Here is an 18,143-nt window from a genome sequence, read left to right on the forward strand (position 1 = left end):
CACCTGAGGGAAATGATGGAGTGGCAGTGGATGTGTGGCAGCCAAGGATAGAGAAACCTATTAATTTTGGTACCTCAAGTTTCTCATTTCTCCAATCTTAAATCCAGTTCTCCACAGTTGCGCGTCAAGGTCCCCAAGCCACCCCAAATAAACTCACACTTCACACATCAATTTTGTTTAAGGTTTTTGGAATGATTTTGGCCACAACTTTATTTAAATACACATGTGTGAGTAGTTGCTTAGGCATTGGTTACAACTATCTGTCCTTGCCCCAGGGACAGAACTGACTTCCAGATTCCAGCAGAAGCCAGTCAGGGAAAACAATACTGGGGAGAAATATTGGGCATCAGACCCTCACTTCTCACCTGCATTCTCCCAGGGGCTTGCACGGCCCAAGCCCAATGCCAGAGACTTGGATGAAAGGATGGCAAGCCCCTGGATTCCTTTAACGGAATTCCCTTGCAGCACCACCATCGGAGGGATAGGCACTTACCCCTCCACCAACCAATTTTAACCAATGCCTAACCACCAACCTTACAAGTTGGGACAATTTGCTACACAGTAGACAAAAACCAAATGGCACCAGCCAATCAGCCAAATGGGCAAAATTCCTACCAGGCCCCTGCCCCCAAAGCAGGCGACCCCATGACAGGCATAGCAACGCCAAGCAAAGAACCCCCCCAATTCAGGGAGGGTGGGCGGGTGATCCGGTGCACACAGCCCAAGAGGACGCCCAAAGCTGCGTGTCCAGTATTTAAAACCTTTGACCCCTCCTCCAAATTGGCAACATCAAAATATCCCCAGAGACTCGAATTACCCAATCACTGCCTGTGGCCAGCCAAACGTATCTGCCCAGCAACAGTGGGGTGGGCTGCTGGCCCCCACCGCAACACGTGCTCTCTGTCAGGGAGAACACTCTTTCTGCAACAATCTCTTTCTCTCTTTTTTTCTCTTTCTTTCTCTCACAAAAATCTGTCATTGTTCAATTGAAAATTTTCGGTTTGTGTGCAGTTGCATAATATGAATATTATTGCAAAGCAATTTCCCCTGAAGTAATGCAGTATTCACTCTGCCTTTCCTTTACAGTGGTACCTCGGGTTAAGTACTTAATTTGTTCCGGAGACCCGTACTTAACCTGAAACTGTTCTTAACCTGAAGCACCACTTTAGCTAATGGGGCCTCCTCCTGCTGCTGTGTCACCGGATCACGATTTCTGTTCTCATCCTGAAGCAAAATTCTTAACCTGAAGCACTATTTCTGGGTTAGCGGAGTCTTTAACTTGAAACGTATGTAACCTGAAGCGTATGTAACCCGAGGTACCACTGTATATTCTCTTGAGAAAGGGCTTTGAGTGTCAGCCTCATCGCAGCTTGCATTTTCCTAATTGTTTCATGGCAATCTCTCAAAGGCAGCAGAAGCTGCTCCATTGGGATGAATGGGGCACTGACTGCACCACCACCCTCAACCTTTCCTGAAGACAGACCCCACCTGCAGGTGTATAACTCGCAGCCAGTCAGGTAGTGGCTCCCCTGGACATTGGCTCTGCCTACTTTTGGTCCCTCTACTTATGCCTTACCAGCTTCAGTGGGCTCCAAGCGTCATTGCTAAAAGAAAATTCCATTCCCACCATGGCTCCTTTCTCTGCCCCAATTGCCTTTTAGCCGATACAGTAATTGAATACATCTTGCTTGTTGCAGAAAGGATAACATTTCCTGTTTGGGTGGACATGTTTGAAAATTCGGCAAATGTTTGATACATAAACAGCATGTGTTAGCACTTTGGAGAGAGCATATGCTTATTGGTTTCTTCCTTAAATTTGAGACATCGTTTCTTACATTGAAAGGTCAAAAACATTAATTGTATCGTGTCTTGTTAATGAGGAAAATGGCTCTAAAACAACAGAAGTCTTTCATTTCATTTTTGCTGGTCATTAATATTGAACCATTTTTGTACGAGGAAAAATGCAGGTGTGCATACTGAACAGATCATAAATTTTTGTTAGAATAAAAGGATGTGGAAATGAAGGGATACCGTAAAACTTAATCCAGAAATCATTAAAGCAATTTTTGCTAAATACCAGAAGATTAGCAATCTAGTGAATACATGTGCCCTGACATTCTCAGTTATTAACTTTCTAAATTACCATATATTGAGACTAGCTTGAAATGAAGACTAGAATTGTTTTAATTGAGAACAGTGAACTATTTTCCCCTGGAGATTTAATCTGCGTCATTTGCTTTCCCCCTCCTGAGTCTGGAGGAGAGTGAAAGGACCAGTAGCTGAGTCCATCATTTCTTTGCTTCTGGTCCCAGTTGCTTCAACTATTAACCTTTATTCAGAGCCAGCTCTGAGCAATGTAAATGTTAGAGAGCCCAGCTAAGGCCTTGCATCCCAGGCTAATTGAGGAATGAAAGGCTCTGGCCCCATTCTGGAAGAAATGCAGCTGGGACATCTGAGATGGGGCCCGGATGCATCCCCACAACCATTTTATTCACAGGATGCCCCTTTATGCAATAAATGGCATTGCGATCAGTTGCAGGAACTGGAGGTGGTAGTTGGTGAAGATGGAAGCTAAAGTCCAGTGAGTTGCGTCCCTCCCAGCTGTTAATATGTCTGAAAGGAAAAAAAATTGCAATATCAGACCCTCCAAGTGTCCCTATTTTCCAGGGACAGTCCTGGCTTTACAGAAGCCGTCCTGGTTTCTTCTGTCTTGATCCTGTAATGTCCTGCTATTCCTTAGGACATCCCTGTTGTTAAGTTGTGGGTGAACATATCAGATGACACAGCAATTCTTCAGACAGCTCTTGTTTATTCACAGCCCAGAACAGAACTGAACTGAAGGGTTCAGCCAGCCTGCTTATATAGAGCACCACAACAATGCAACAGTAACAACTTTCTATAACTATCCAGTCACTGAACGTCACTTTTGATTCCTTATTTGCATATGTGACCTGAGTGAAAACTATCTACAGTATCCCCCTACTGGCCCAGGGTGAGAACTTCAGTACATAACACCTGTTTTCATCCGAGGAATATTGGAGGTTATGGAGTTATGAGACCCCTGACCCAAGGAGATAAGTAACTATACAGCCTTTAGAAGACACCTGTAGTAGCCCAGTATAGGAAAGGTTTTTTTTAAAAAAAAAGGTTTAATTTTTATTATGTTTTTATATGTTGGAAGCTGCCCAGAGTGGCTGGGGCAACCGAGTCAAATGGGTGGGGCACATGAAATTTATTACGGTCAGAGACCAGCTTGAGAAACACAAATGGAACTACAATCCCAATAGCAAAACAAACATTTAAAACAATATACAGCAATGGATTTTAAGTTTAAAAGTGTGATAGGCATATAAACACATAAAAACTTTAAAATAGACTACCTTAGAGAGATGACCCAATGTCGCCCATGGATCCTATGGGTGGGGTATTATTATTATTATTATTGTTACTATTATTATTATTATTATTATTATTAAATAGGACATCCCTATTTTCATAAGAGAAATGTTGGAGGGTATGCAATATATGTTAATGACAGGAGTCTAGCAATGGAGGGGAAAAGGGGATGAGCTGCTTGTTTGGGGGAGAGCTTGCCTCATATCTGGTACCACCCATGTTTTGGTTTCTCTTTCATCTTTCCTGCTTGCTTCTGCTTTAACAAACCATGACTGACGTTGTTAAGAAAAAGATCCTGTTTAAGCTTATAGCCGTGTCTTCTGTGAGGTGAGGCAAAGAGCCTGCTCTGCAACAGACAGAGGAGTGAATGGTCTGACTCAGTGTGAGGCAGTGCCCTATGTTTCTGCGGCTGGGGGAACACTGTGCTGCATTCAGGTCCCGCTGCTGAGCTTATCAGCAGCACATCAGGTTGGCTACAGTGAGGACAGGATGTTAGTTAAAAGGGGATTTGGTCTTATCTGGCAGGGCTCTTATTATGCTCTTGGGAAAAGGGAGTGTTGGTGGTACAGTGGTGCCTCGCAAGACGAAATTAATTCGCTCCGCAAGTCTCTTCGTCTTGCGAGTTTTTCGTCTTGCGATGCACGGTTTCCCATAGGAATGCATTGAAAATCAATTAATGCGTTCCTAGGGAAACCACCTTCAGACCAGGTCCGGGGACAGTCTGTCCCCGGACCTCTTCTGAAGGCTGGGGGGGGACAAGGGCTTTTCTTCCCACCCCCAGCATTTTAAAAAACCCTGGGACAGCGGAGGACTTCTCCCCTGTCCGGGCGATCTTAAAATGCTGGCGGGCGGCATTTTAAAATCGCCCCGGGACAGCGGAGGACTTCTCCGCTGTCCGGGGTGATTTAAAAGCCCCTGGGAAGGCAGGCAGGAGGAGGCGTTCCCGCCCCGCCGCCTGGCTTCGGAGGAGGTCCGAGGACAGTGGGGAAGACGCACTGCGCTTCCCCGCTGTCCCGGATATTTCCCTATGGGCTGTCGTCTTGCGAAGCAAGCCCATAGGGAAATTCGTCTTGCGAAGCGCCTCCAAAACGGAAAACCCTTTCGTCTAGCGGGTTTTCCGTCTTGCGAGGCGTTCGTCTTGCGAGGTACCACTGTATTGTAATCCTTCACATGGGAGCAATGCAGGAGGGAGAAGAGGAGTGCATAGAGGTGGACTTGATTATCTACACAGACTAGGGTTTTTCGCGGTGTTTGAACACCAGCCAAATGTATAGCAAGTACTTGAGTATTTAATTCATCCGTATTCATACATACTTCTTCCCTTGTTTTTCACTTCTTCATGCAAAATGATGTTTTGGAAACCATTTATTTTGCACTCGAAGGCAACGCAGAAGTTTTCATTAACATTATATATGGTAAAACGAAGTCTCAGCTGAAGTAGGCACTGAGATTCCTATTGAGTTTAATGGATCCAAGATTTCATTTATTCATCTTATTTTGTCTTTTTAATTTAGCTTCCCTCCTTTCAGCTTTGTAATATGGCTCTGATATATACATATGACACACACACACATTTGTATTGTATAATTACAACCAATGATGGGAGGGAGAAAGATACTCCTAGTGGGAACGGGGAAGCGGTACAACACTGTAAAATGCTTGCCAAATGGGTGGAAATTAATGTAAATCAAATATGATGCCCTTGCAGCAAAATCCTATGCATATCTAATCAGAAGCAAATCCCATTCTGTTCTATTGACTTACTCCTGAGTAACTGTGTCTAGGATTGCAGCCATAATGCACTATTGCAGGCATCCCCAAACTTGGCCCTCCAGCTGTTTTGGGACTACAATTCCCATCATCCCTGACCACTGGTCCTGTTAGCTAGGGATCATGGGAGTTGTAGTCCCAAAACAGCTGGAGGGCTGAGTTTGGGGATGCCTGCACTATTGCATTGTTTACCATGGTGATAAAAAATTGTAGGATGGTGTTGATGATGATTATACTCCACCCATATGGCTGGGTTGCCCCAGCCACTCTCGGCAGCTTCCAACATAATATATAAAAACACAACAACAACAACAACAACAACAACAACAACAACAACAACAACAACAACAGAACATCATATATGAAAAGTGTCCTAATACAGGGCTACCTTCAGATGTCTACAGAAGGTTATATCATTATTTATCTCTTTGACATTTGAAGGGAGGGCATTCCACAGGGTGGGCACAACTACCAAGAAGGCCCTTGGTATACAAAAGCAAACTTGTTCTCCTGGCATGTGGACTCTAAGAGACGTGCTTGTTGAAGACTGCTGATCTGCTGATCCGTGCAGATTATCACCATCATTTGATGAAATGATAAATCTGAAGACTGGGGAAGGCATATTTTGCAGACAGTTCCATGTGGAAAGTGTTTCCGGAAGGCAGAACACTTGTAAAGTGCTTCGGGGTGTGTGTATGTGAAATATTAATCCAGATATGTCTGTAGTTTTGATCCTCTTTTGTGTGGTTTCTTCTTTAATTCTCATTATGCGTGTTAACTCTCTGAAACTTTATGCCTGTATTATATGGCTAAAGCGGGGGAGGGGGGTAAACATTGATGGTTAAAGGGGAAAAAACCGGGTGTGTTATTTTCCTACTGTATTTGATTGTGAAAACTTGAAAATTAATTAATCACACCATCCAACAAGAGAGAAAACTCCCTTGGGAGTTCATTAGTTGAAACCTGGGACAATTGTTCTAGACAAAGTCCTATTTAAATGGTATATTTGATTGAATATTCAGATACATACTTAATGATATTTTTATTTTTTTATTTTTATTTTAATAGATGACACGAGAACAGTATATACTGGCAACACAGCAAAACAATCTGCCCAGAACAGAAAACACTCAGCTTTATCCAGTAGGAATTTATGGTTGGCGAAAGAGGTGCCTATACTTCTTTGTCCTCTTGCTATTGGTTACCATGATTGTTAACTTAGCAATGACGATATGGATACTGAAAGTAATGAATTTCACAGTGGTAAGTAACACTAAGATTTGTTTTTTGTTTGTGTGTATATACATGGCGGCCCTTTGGTGTTAGGTTTCAGGGACCTCTGTTTATTAGTTGGATGGCAAATTACTTTTTTTAGCAGGCGCACCATTTCAGTTTTCAGTGGGGAGGACAAAGCGATACGGGGGGAGGCTGGGAGGTGGAAACCCACAGCATAGTTCAACGATTAGCTCTTCAAGATGGAGTCCAACAAAACTAGTCTTGTTTTAAGAGCATTCAGCTGTGCCTACATTCTTACAACATTATTCTAATCCAGGAGTGGAGAATTTAAAGGCTCCAACTCCCATCTTGCCCCAGTATGCCTGTCCAATGGCTAGGGATGATGGGAATTGTAGTCTAACAACATCCGGAGGCTGAGAGGTTCCTCATCCCTATGCTCAGACCCTTCCATGTCCTCTTCACATCACTTAGGTCTCCAGTCTGGTGAGGTGTTGGTGTTTTTTACCTTCCATGCCTACAATGATTTGTGGCAGCTTTTCATTCTCCTCTGATTCTCTGTTACAGTGGAATGATTCTATCATCATTTTGCATAGGCAAGTAGTCCCTGGGTGTGCAGAACCATAAAGCTGGCCAGAAACATGACTGTTCCTGAGGAATAATCATGAGGTCCTGAAACAGAGGGCGGGCGATTAATTCTTGGCCCCCTCCCCACTGTTCTAATTCAGTTCCCCTGCTATTCAGAAATTATGTCTACTATGGAATGAATAGCACATTGATACCAAATCATAAAGCACTGCAGATTTATTGTGTAATTTTAAAAAGGAGATGTACTGTCTTCCCCTTGGTTTTTGTTTGATAGAGTATTATTTTGCCTTAGAGAGGTGTGTTCTTTTTATATGTTTTTATCATACAAATCTATGGAATATACACTTTGACAATCCCTTGGTTTTATTATTCATACGTATATCAGGGTATATTATGGGCACAATAATTTTTATTTTGAAACGTAGTGTCTTCCTCATCTCTATAGATCTACATTGTCTTGTTTATGTATTAAAATTAGGGGTGTAATGACTGTGCTAAGATGATTCAGTGATCTTGCTCAGTTAAGAATTATTCCTATGTATTGGGGGTGGGGGAAAACCAAGAGTACAGAAACGACCAAATTCAGAGCCTGCTAAAAATACAGCGAAAGCAATCGTGTCCTTTGTCATGATACATTTAAATGTTTCTTGCCTGCATTTTAAACATTTTCTTGATCTGGCCATTTCTGTATTTTGATGCACAGTGTCAGTTGTATCAAATGGAATGTATTGTAATGATAGGTATCAAAGCAATGAGGACTCTGTAAACTGACCACAGTGACATACTGTCTCCCTTTCAAAAGTGGAGCTGAAGAATCCTTTACATTTCCACAACAGTAGAAAGTTACATCTTTATTCAGTGAAGCTAGTGGGCAATAGGCTGGAGACAAATATAATGTTTGACTTCATGCCTGTATAATTTACATTTTTCTTTTGTGGGGAAGGTCTTTAGCTTAGGTTTTAAAATGCTTAGGAGACCACAGAAGAGAGGCCTGTAAATATCTCTTTACAGTTGGATATTGAGAGTAGTGCTCAAATATGACAGCTAAAAAGAAAATGGCAGCTGCCAGGATATCAGAGCTGTGAGAACATTCCAGTGAGTTCCCCTTCACCCAAAATCCTATGTCCTCACCCTCAGTCTCTGAAGGTTTCTTTACAAACCTCTATAGGCACAAACCCTATAAAGCAGACACTTATATCAAAAACCCAAACAAGTGCAGCTGACTTCAAATATTTCATTAGTATCATCATAAGAACAATAAAATTCTTGTTAAATTGATGGTTCTCATTGACAATGGCCAATCAGATTCCTCCAGAAAGAGGACAAGAAGAGAAGGATGCCAATTCTTTCTTTTGTCCCTTGCAACATACATTCTTGGCAAGTGAAAATGGTGGCTGCCTGTCAATCAAAACTACAAGGACATTCTAGTGATAATAAGTTTCTGGGCGGCTCCCAACAAAATATAACAAAACCACAATAAAACATCAACCATTAAAAACTTCCATGAACAGGGCCACCTTCAGGTGTCTTCAGATCACCCCACAACCACCTCTGATGTAGGAAAGGATCTTGTAAACTGCAAATCTTAAAAGAGTATGTTTCTCATTTGAATTGCATACTATGGAGGATAATTTGGGTGGGGTGATGGTACTCGGCTTTGCATTATAACAATTTGAATATGGAAATCACAGTAGACAGGGCTATTTAGGAATGGCACTTCAAAACACAGCTCCAGGTGCAGAAGTCTTGCTGGAAAGTTTTCTTCCTATAGCATATTTTAGAATCATATTTCATATTTAGCGTACAAGGTGATGAGTTGACTTCCTTCCCTGCCTGCAGACTAGAGGACTGAGGTCTTTGCTTCACTCGTTTAAGTTGTATGCATGTGGCTACAGTAATTATACAAATGGAGGCTTAACGATTTCCAAAGATAACATTTGAAGTCTAATGCACTTTATACCTAAATCCAGTCTTTCATGACTGTACTGGCTATGGAATTTCAAGAAATCACTTAGCTAATGTGGATTTTAACTGCCCCTTCAGTTCTAAATCCAATTAGATTGTACACAGTTGACAAGTGAAAATTAATCTTTAATCCTCCTTTGTTACTCTGTGAGAATGAACCAGCATCTTTCCTTCCCTATTCAGAAAGGAGCTGTAGAAAGCACTGAAGGAAAATAAATTAAGAATGATATTAAAAAGCAAGAAAAGAAAAGTGTAAATTGTTCGGGGAACCTTATTGATCTGCCACAATTAGATCTCACTTTCATTATTGCTCTTTGCTATCCCTCAAGTGTGGATTCATACTTGTTAACACTTTATGTTTGAACAAGCTGAACGTGTTGTTTTCAGATGATTCTGTTCTCAGAAAGATTGACAGGATGGTTTGGGGTTTTTTTATTATTATACAGGAGCTATCAGATTGTCCTTTCCAGAATTTATACTTTGCGTGAGATGATTAACTTTTGTTCTTCACATGAATACATAATAGTGTTACACGGCAGTGAGAGATTCCAGGGGTACCAGATGCCTACCTAGGTTCTGTGTTTCCTTTTAGAAAATGAGGCATAGTGGAGGGTGTGGTGTCTTTATTTACACATCTATACAACTTGAGCCTATGATGAACAGGTACATTTCATACTCCAAGAGCCTTCTTCCATAGCCCCAGCATCCTTGGATTTAAGCAGACCACAACCATTGCTCTCAAACATTGCTCTCTGACCCTTTCTCTCCAGCCTGTAGCTTACTAACTCTGTTGCTTAACTCGTAACTCTCTCTGCGCCCTAGGTTTTCAACCAGTGTGTCATGGTACCTGGGGTGACTTGAATGATGTTCAGGGGTGCTGCAAGCAGCTCTGCCCCCTCCTTCCTTCCTTCCTTCTCAGAAGTTTTTTTAAAGAATTCTGAAGGGCTACCTTTTCATTAAAAAGTATTAACCAAATGATATATCTGAACTTGTCCAAATAGAGGAGAGGAGATAAGGCTGCGATGATGTAAGGGACTGAGATTTATAAATGCATATAGGTCTAATCTTTATACACACACACACACACACACACACACACACACTGCTTTTTCTGCGGGGGCGGGCACACAGGAGTATACATACCCCTAAACATTTTGTGAATCTTTGTATTTTTGTCTATTTACTGTATTTATTTTTCCCGACTTGAACTATAAAATGGTGGTTTTCTTGAGTCAAAATGAGAGTACCCCTAAACATTTTTTATAGAAAAAAGCACTATATATATGTGTATATATATATATATATATATATATATATATATATATATATATATGCTTTCGTAGATTTTCACGGGTACAGGAATGTAGGTTTTGGTGTCTTCGGGTGTCTTCCCGTGTAAGAGTTGGGGTGTCTAGGCGACGTTTCGACGAGGTCTCACTCGTCATCTTCAGGCTGGTGCTTTCGGCTTCTTGTTACTGGAACAGAGCAGGATCTCAGTGTTTGAGTTCCTATAAATACTGTTGAGGGGGTGTGGTGTATAGCCTCCAACGTTCTGGGCAGAGAGGAAGTTCCCAGGTTAGTGTGCCTTTTCTTCTTTTGTTCATTAATTACTTGAGGGATATCTTGAGAGATTTCTTGAGTGATATTCTGAGTACCATTTAGGCGGGTCATTAGGTGTGAATTAGTTGCTAAAGCTTTCGTGTCTTGACCTCTTGAGCTTGTGAAGAGTTTTTCTGAGAAGATGGCTGTACTGCACTTAGTTGTGCTCTGGCTTGGCTTCGTGTATAGGGGCGAGCTGTGGTTTTGTGCCCTGTGCCAGCCAGATCTGTGTAGGGATTGCAGGGGGGTGCAGCATCCGGAGGTGCCACTATGGTTTGGCTACTGGATGGTGTCTGTAATTTATCTGTGGAGAGGGTCTGGGTTTGGGTCTGGTGTGGTTGATTGGAGATGGCGTTCTGTGTGCCTCTGGTTCTGGTGTCGGTTTTTGTGGGGAGGGCTAATTTCCAGATGTCTGGCAGGCGGGACGTGTCGTCACGCTTGTTCATGTTGTGAGGGTGTTTCTCTATCTCGATGGCTTCCATGATTATTCTCTTGTGGTGATGTTCCATGTTAAAGAGCAATTTGGAGTCTGCAAAATTAATTTCAAACCCAGACCCTCTCCACAGATAAATTACAGACACCATCCAGTAGCCAAACCATAGTGGCACCTCCGGATGCTGCACCCCCCTGCAATCCCTACACAGATCTGGCTGGCACAGGGCACAAAACCACAGCTCGCCCCTATACACGAAGCCAAGCCAGAGCACAACTAAGTGCAGTACAGCCATCTTCTCAGAAAAACTCTTCACAAGCTCAAGAGGTCAAGACACGAAAGCTTTAGCAACTAATTCACACCTAATGACCCGCCTAAATGGTACTCAGAATATCACTCAAGAAATCTCTCAAGATATCCCTCAAGTAATTAATGAACAAAAGAAGAAAAGGCACACTAACCTGGGAACTTCCTCTCTGCCCAGAACGTTGGAGGCTATACACCACACCCCCTCAACAGTATTTATAGGAACTCAAACACTGAGATCCTGCTCTGTTCCAGTAACAAGAAGCCGAAAGCACCAGCCTGAAGATGACGAGTGAGACCTCGTCGAAACGTCGCCTAGACACCCCAACTCTTACACGGGAAGACACCCGAAGACACCAAAACCTACATATATATATATATATATATATATATATATATATATATATATATATATATAATCATCACTTTTAAATAATGAACTCTTTGAAGTCCAGTTTTACCACCTACCTGTTAGCATTTTCCTAAACATTGAGCTTCCATAAAAGTTCAAAAGAAAATACTTGACTTTTGGCTCAGTTCCCTACCTGTGACCCTCAAGTATAACTGCTTTGAAGCTAAAATAATAATAATTAATTCCTTGTTCCACTTGCCGTGTTAACAAGAGATACTTGGCTTAGCCAAGTTCTTTCCTCCTAAGTCCATTAGAGGTTTTTCTTTAGTCTTCTGGAGATAGCAAGTGGAATACAGATGAACAGATACCTGGCAGATACTGATTAGGAAACACTGAGCTTAAGAGGAATCCACAGGTCGAAAAGGAAAAAAGGCGAAAAAAGCAAAGGTAGCTCTAGTTTAATATGCGGGTGAATATAATACATATTTTCATCCTTTCTTTTAATATTTCTACAATAGGCAACAACCCAACCGTGAAATAAAGATTACTGGGTAGGCTATTGAGGCAGCAAGAATTTAATTTTAACCAAATGAAACTATCCATTAAGCACTAATTTAGAGACTTGTGGGATCACAGTGTCAATAGGTTTTTCTTGAATATCCATGAATGATGGTGGTGATCTGGGCAGGGTCTTCTTGATGAAAGTGACTATCTACCTTTGCCAGAAAACATTTGTGTAAAAAAGGACCACCAACTCTCTCCCCATTCCCAATGTGGCTAGGTTCTTCCATACCTGCAATTGTCGGTGAGGTGGACCAATCCCCTATTATCCCCAAATCAATCTGTGGGTAATTCTAAATATATTGGTGTGTATCCAGCTAAGCCATACTCAAGAGTAGGCCCACTGAAACCATGAACTGAAAACTTAGACATGACTTACTTAAATCATTTTATTTCAGTGAGTATGCTTTAAATTTGCCTTTGGCATAGACCTTGCTACCCATTCTGTTTCAGAGCTTATAGTCTTATTGCCAGACTTCTTTTTTTCCCCAAAATAGGGATTAGGTACAAATAAAATTGTGGCTTCTCTTAATGGTGCAGCACAGGAGGGGTATAATTTATAAAGGGTAGGTGGACATGGTGGGATTGAGGACACACTAATCTGTTCTGGACCTTCAGTTTTTGATATATGACATTCACTTAATGGTTTCCCTCTTCAGTGTATACGTTAGTGGTAGTATGGTGTTGTATTATATTTTAATAGAATTATGTGAATTTTCCTTTCAAAATGCTAATGGAATTACATCATTGCATTGTGTCTGCTGTGCCTCAATTGTTATTATTTGCAGCCCATGTCCATCAAATCCTCACAGATGAATCAAGTACAATGTGTTTCTGTAGCTCTCCCAGAGCCTGCAAGACTCAGAAATGCCACCATCTAGATGAAAAGAGAAAGCGTCAGATCTTATTCCATTTGGTGTTATCCTTCACTGCAAAGGAAATGTAAACTTATTGTCATTGGACAAGCACTAGAAAAAGGAGAATACTTTCCACCACATTTCAGGCTGAAAAGCTCTAAATAACAATGTTAGAAAAGAAAATGCAAACTTGACCCTGTGATTTGGAAGTTTGCCAGCATGCCAGCCCTAAACTTTACTTTCCCTTTGCATCAAAGTCTCTTTATTCGACTTTTTGAATAAACAATGACCGCTCCCCACATTAAATGGGGGGCGCCCTTTGCGTGGTTGCGTGCAGCCGCCTGGACCCTATGTGGCACCATTAGCATAGGGTTGGCTTCGCCTTCCCCAGGTGGGATACCTGGAGGTCTCCGCCTACCTCAGCCAGTTGCCCAATCCCGCCTGGGGAGGCATTGCCAAGGTGATCAGGCCAGGTAGGGGGAGGGACCACTCTGCCCACACAATAGGGGGAGGATCATACCTGGAAATCGTCAGTTGGCTCCCAATATGCTTGGCATATGTTGCCAGTTGTATTGTAGCTAGTATTGGTCTCAATACTGCAGCCAGTGTTGATCAAGAGTATTAAAAATTACTGGGCACAAAGCAATCACTTTTAAAATATGTTCATTGGCATTTAGCACTTTGCATTGCTTCAGAGACGTGTGTGTGTGTGTGTGTGTGTGTGTGTGTGTGTGTGTGTGTGTTCAAAGCACTTTTCTAACTGGTTATTAGCTTCGATCTAAGTCAGGCATGGCCAAACTTGGCCCTCCAGATGTTTTGGAACTACAATTCCCATCATCCCTGACCACTGGTTCTGTTAGCTAGGGATGATGGGAGTTGTAGCCCCAAAACATCTGGAGAGCCAAGTTTGGTCATGCCTGCTCTAAGTAAACAGAGGCTTGGCAGCTGTTTGGGTTTTCCTGATTGGGATATGTAGACTTTCATAGTGAACATGCATTTTAGGCTCATGATCATCTCTTTAGCTAGAGTGGTGCCAATTAATATGCATACTAGATACTTTCCCTCAGGTTTACTTGCCATCCAGCCAAGAGTCCAATGACTGGGCAGCCTCTCTGAAAATGTAAATCTGCTTACTCTTTACTCCTCCCTCTGCTACTATAGGTGTCCATGGCTCTTCCTGCTCCAGCACTTCAGCAAATATGTTTAAAAAAAACCAGTCAAGTATTTTGGCTGAAGAATCACAGCCACTGGAAGGTACAATCAGTCCACACTTAGATTTTTATTACAGGACAGTAATGAATAATGTTTCAAAACATGGGATACAGCCATGCAATGAACTTTACATAGAACATTTGTTCAGGTGTGGATGCCAGGAAGGAACAAAGATACTAAAAGCAGAGGTTCCTGTATTCTGTGTGTTTTTCTCTGTTTTCTGAAGTTGACATTGTTTCAGATAGGAGTTTGTGGATTCTGTAGAAGCCTCACTGAGATGGATTTTAAAAATTCAATCTTCACACATACCAAGCGTGTCCTAAGAGTCAAACGTTGACTATGACTAAACAGCTGGGTGAGCAAGGGCTTCCCTTGTGCAGATGTCTGCACTGGATTTGCAGGCACCAAGAGGCAGTGGTGTTCACTGCATACCGTGTAGGAGACCAGGCTAGGCAGGTTTGACTTTGGCATGAGCACTGTTACTATTATTATAATTCATGCAGGCTGTTGCTCTTGCATCCCTGAAGGCAGCAGCCTGGCAAAGCTGTGGGGGACTGGGTGATGAAGGCGTTGCATATGTCCCAAATGTGTAGACACCATGGAGAGCGAGAGACAGGCGGACAGAGGGAGAGAGGGAGAGGCTCAACTCACTGCACATTGCCTTGGAAACACAACTCATCTGTGCTTCTGATTTCAGCTCCTCTCTGCAAAGGCACCCTTAGGCTCATGCTGACAAAATCGGACTGTGTTTATTTTGTTATCAAATGCCTTGGTGTTCGTATTGTCTTAGCAGGTGTTTCCACTTGATTAAGAATATTTATTTTTGTAAAGCGGCAGGTATTGCAACTATTACATTGTTATCTTTGCTGCATTGCCTGGCTTTCATTTGCTTTAATTTAATATTCAGCTCAGGAAGGGATGGTTATTCAGCATGGTAAATTACTGAGGAAACAAGTGACATGCTAGTATTTGTTAGGAAGTTTAGCTGCAGGGACCGAGTTCATGCTGCATGTGGTGCCATGGATGTCCTGCGGTTGAAGCAATATTTAACCAGGATATAAGCCTATAATGTGCAAAAGGAAAACACATTAACAAATTGGAACTCACAGTGAACACACACAGAACAACTGAAATTGGGTGGAAGTCATTTGTGTGACTCCCTTTCCTGTTTTATATGTTTAGCACAATTGTATAAGTGTGTACCGGCTACTAATGTTGCTGAAGTTTATAATTACCTGGGTCAGTATATATCACAATGGTATTATACAAATCTGTGGCTTGGCTGCATCTGGAATTCTGTGTACATTTTTGGCTACCTCACCTCAAAAAGGATATTGTAGAATTGGAAAAAGTTCAGAAAAGGGCAACCACGATTAGCAAGGGGGTCGACTCCCCTATGAGGAACAGTTGCAGCATTTGGGAATTTAAGGTGAATTTAAAGGGGAACACGATAGAAGTTTATGAAATTATGCATTGTTTATTTTATTTATTTTGCTTCCTTGCTGGGCAAGTGAAGACAAACTACATTTCTCAAGGATCAGTATGATAGTGAGCATTTCCGTGACACCATCAATGTGCACGTATCAGCATTCCAAGTGAGGGAAACTGGTGGTGAGCTTTTCAGAATTCTCACTGAGGGCTTGTCAGTATGAACTAGTCCAGAATCCAGCTAAGGAAAGCTCACCATTCAGTAATATACTGAATAACATTCTTATACAGTGGTACCTCAGGTTAAGTACTTAATTCATTCCGGAGGTCTGTACTTAACCTGAAACTGTTCTTAACCTGAAACACCACTTTAGCTAATGGGGCCTCCCGCTGCTGCTGCACCGCTGCAGCACGATTTCTGTTCTCATCCTGAAGCAAAGTGCTTAATCTGAAGCACTATTTCTGGGTTAACAGAGTCTGTAACCTGAAGCGTATGTAACCCGAGGTACCACTGCACTTCTTTGGGTGTGAAGCGACCTTAGGTCACAGATGGGCAACCTGTGACCCAGGAGCTACGTGTGGTCTTTGACTGAAGTCAGAAAGGAATTACTCCCACTTGCTTTCCAGAGCAGTAGCTGTGCTTTGTTGAACTGGGAGGTAGAAGCTCTGAATACCTATTTGAGAGTAATCAAACACAGTAGTGCTTACTTCCCACTAGAGCTACATAGGGTAGGGAATTCTAATCTGAGGTAGCCATGGTGAAGATTGAAAAAGAGTGGTCTTTATTCTGAATTAGTTAATCCAGAACAGTTTTGTCTCTGTCTCTACCCACCACCTGCTTTTGGCCCCTGACAGGTTTACCTCAAGGGAATGTGGTTCTTGACAGAAAAACAGTTGCCCACTCCTGGTCTAGTCATTTTGGCTTTCTGAGTATACACATGGGGTGGAAAGGTGTTTTAAAGACCTTAAGGGAAGGAAAATGTGGGGACATTATATACATTTGGTTAGCTTTGTGTTTAAAAGAAAGATAAATTCTCTGATGTCTGTGATTGCCACAAGGCCTTGTATGCAATGTTACTAGGGGCTCCTGCTCCTGCTCCTGCTCACTCCACCCAGCAACCCCCCCCCATCCATCAAGCCCTCCCTTACCCTCTACCTGGCCATCCCATACTTCCTTTTACACCTGACCAAACCCACTCCAGCGATATTCACCTAGGCCACCTGCCCCCCCCCTGCTTGCCTGTCTACCGTTCTGTTGTTGCCGCTGCTGCAGCTATTGGCAGCCACCTGAACTGCAGCAGCATGGCAACAGATGTACAATTATATTATATAGTAAGATAAGCCTGTTTAGCAGGGGGTGCTAGGTAACAGGTTCTGGAAGAGAAGAGAGAGACTGCTTTAAGATTTAGTAGGTTGGGCTTTGCCTTGGATCAGGCTGGTCAGGATATTACCAAAATGCATAGAAGAAGACATATGCCCTAATGACAGAATTCTCTGAATAGCTCCTGCCTCTTGCGTTGAAGGAGGAACTTTTATCAGGAACTTTGCAGGGTGAGGTAGTAGTCCCTTTTTTTCTTAAATGGATATAAAGTTATATCATGCACTTACGCTACACTACAATACAATACACACTAACCAGTAAATAAGTTCCAGTGAAAACAATGAGATTTACTTCCAAGTAGGCAAGAACAGGATTGTATTATTGGGGGGGGGGCTTTCTAAATAAGGGTTCTGCAGGGGTTTTTTTGGGGGGGGGGAGAGATGTCTATACATTCATCGTTGCAGAAAGAATCTGCCAGATAAAATTCTGCCTCTTTTCCTCACATCTTCATGTATTTATTAATCCTTTGAGTAGCAAGAACAATTAACCTCTAACTTCAGCTCTTTTTGTCTTGTTTTTCCTCTAGTCATTGTGCTGACACATGTTATTACATCCAGACCTCTGTTGTTTGCTAGAAAGAGGAGCTCTTGAAACACTATCCTTTCCCCAAGGGCATCTGTCACCTTGTCATTCTGAGGTCTGTTCTACTAACTAATGTGCATTTGAAATTTTAGCTTTTGATTCCGTGCCATTTAGCGAAGCTCCATTTTGCATTCCGGTTCATACGGTTATTGGGGGATGGAGAAAATAGGCAGCACGCAGGTTTATATATATGCACAAGTTCTCCATGAATTAAATAATTGTGAGGTGACAGGGTGCCTGGTTTGGTGTTTCTTTGCAATCAGTTTCAATTAATGTTACTAACTGGTGTTTTCTGTCTTAAGTGGCAAACCTTAAATTGTAAGCTTAGGCAGTCTGATCTCAGACAGATCAAGTAGGAAAGGATGGGTGTGATGTCTAGCCACCTGCTCCACCTGTTTGCATCAGTGATTATCCCCACACCAGAGTCCTGATCTAATACAAGGGGAAGGGACATAGATCCTTTATCTGCATTACTGAACA

The 18,143-nt window shown here is 42.2% G+C and overlaps 1 protein-coding gene across 2 annotated transcripts in view; it reads left to right on the top strand.

Annotated features, from left to right (window-relative positions):
* The window catches only part of SGCZ (sarcoglycan zeta), a 563,963-nt gene that overhangs the window by 335,344 nt on the left and 210,476 nt on the right, over positions 1 to 18,143 (top strand). For both annotated transcript variants that reach the window (XM_081209054.1, XM_081209053.1), the window contains exon 2: positions 6,235 to 6,429. In XM_081209054.1, the coding sequence (XP_081065180.1) occupies positions 6,235 to 6,429 (195 nt within the window). The remainder of the gene's footprint in view (positions 1 to 6,234; positions 6,430 to 18,143) is intronic.

The sequence above is a fragment of the Podarcis bocagei genome, assembly GCF_964188305.1.
Source record: "Podarcis bocagei genome assembly, chromosome: 9".
Taxonomy (NCBI): domain Eukaryota; kingdom Metazoa; phylum Chordata; class Lepidosauria; order Squamata; family Lacertidae; genus Podarcis; species Podarcis bocagei.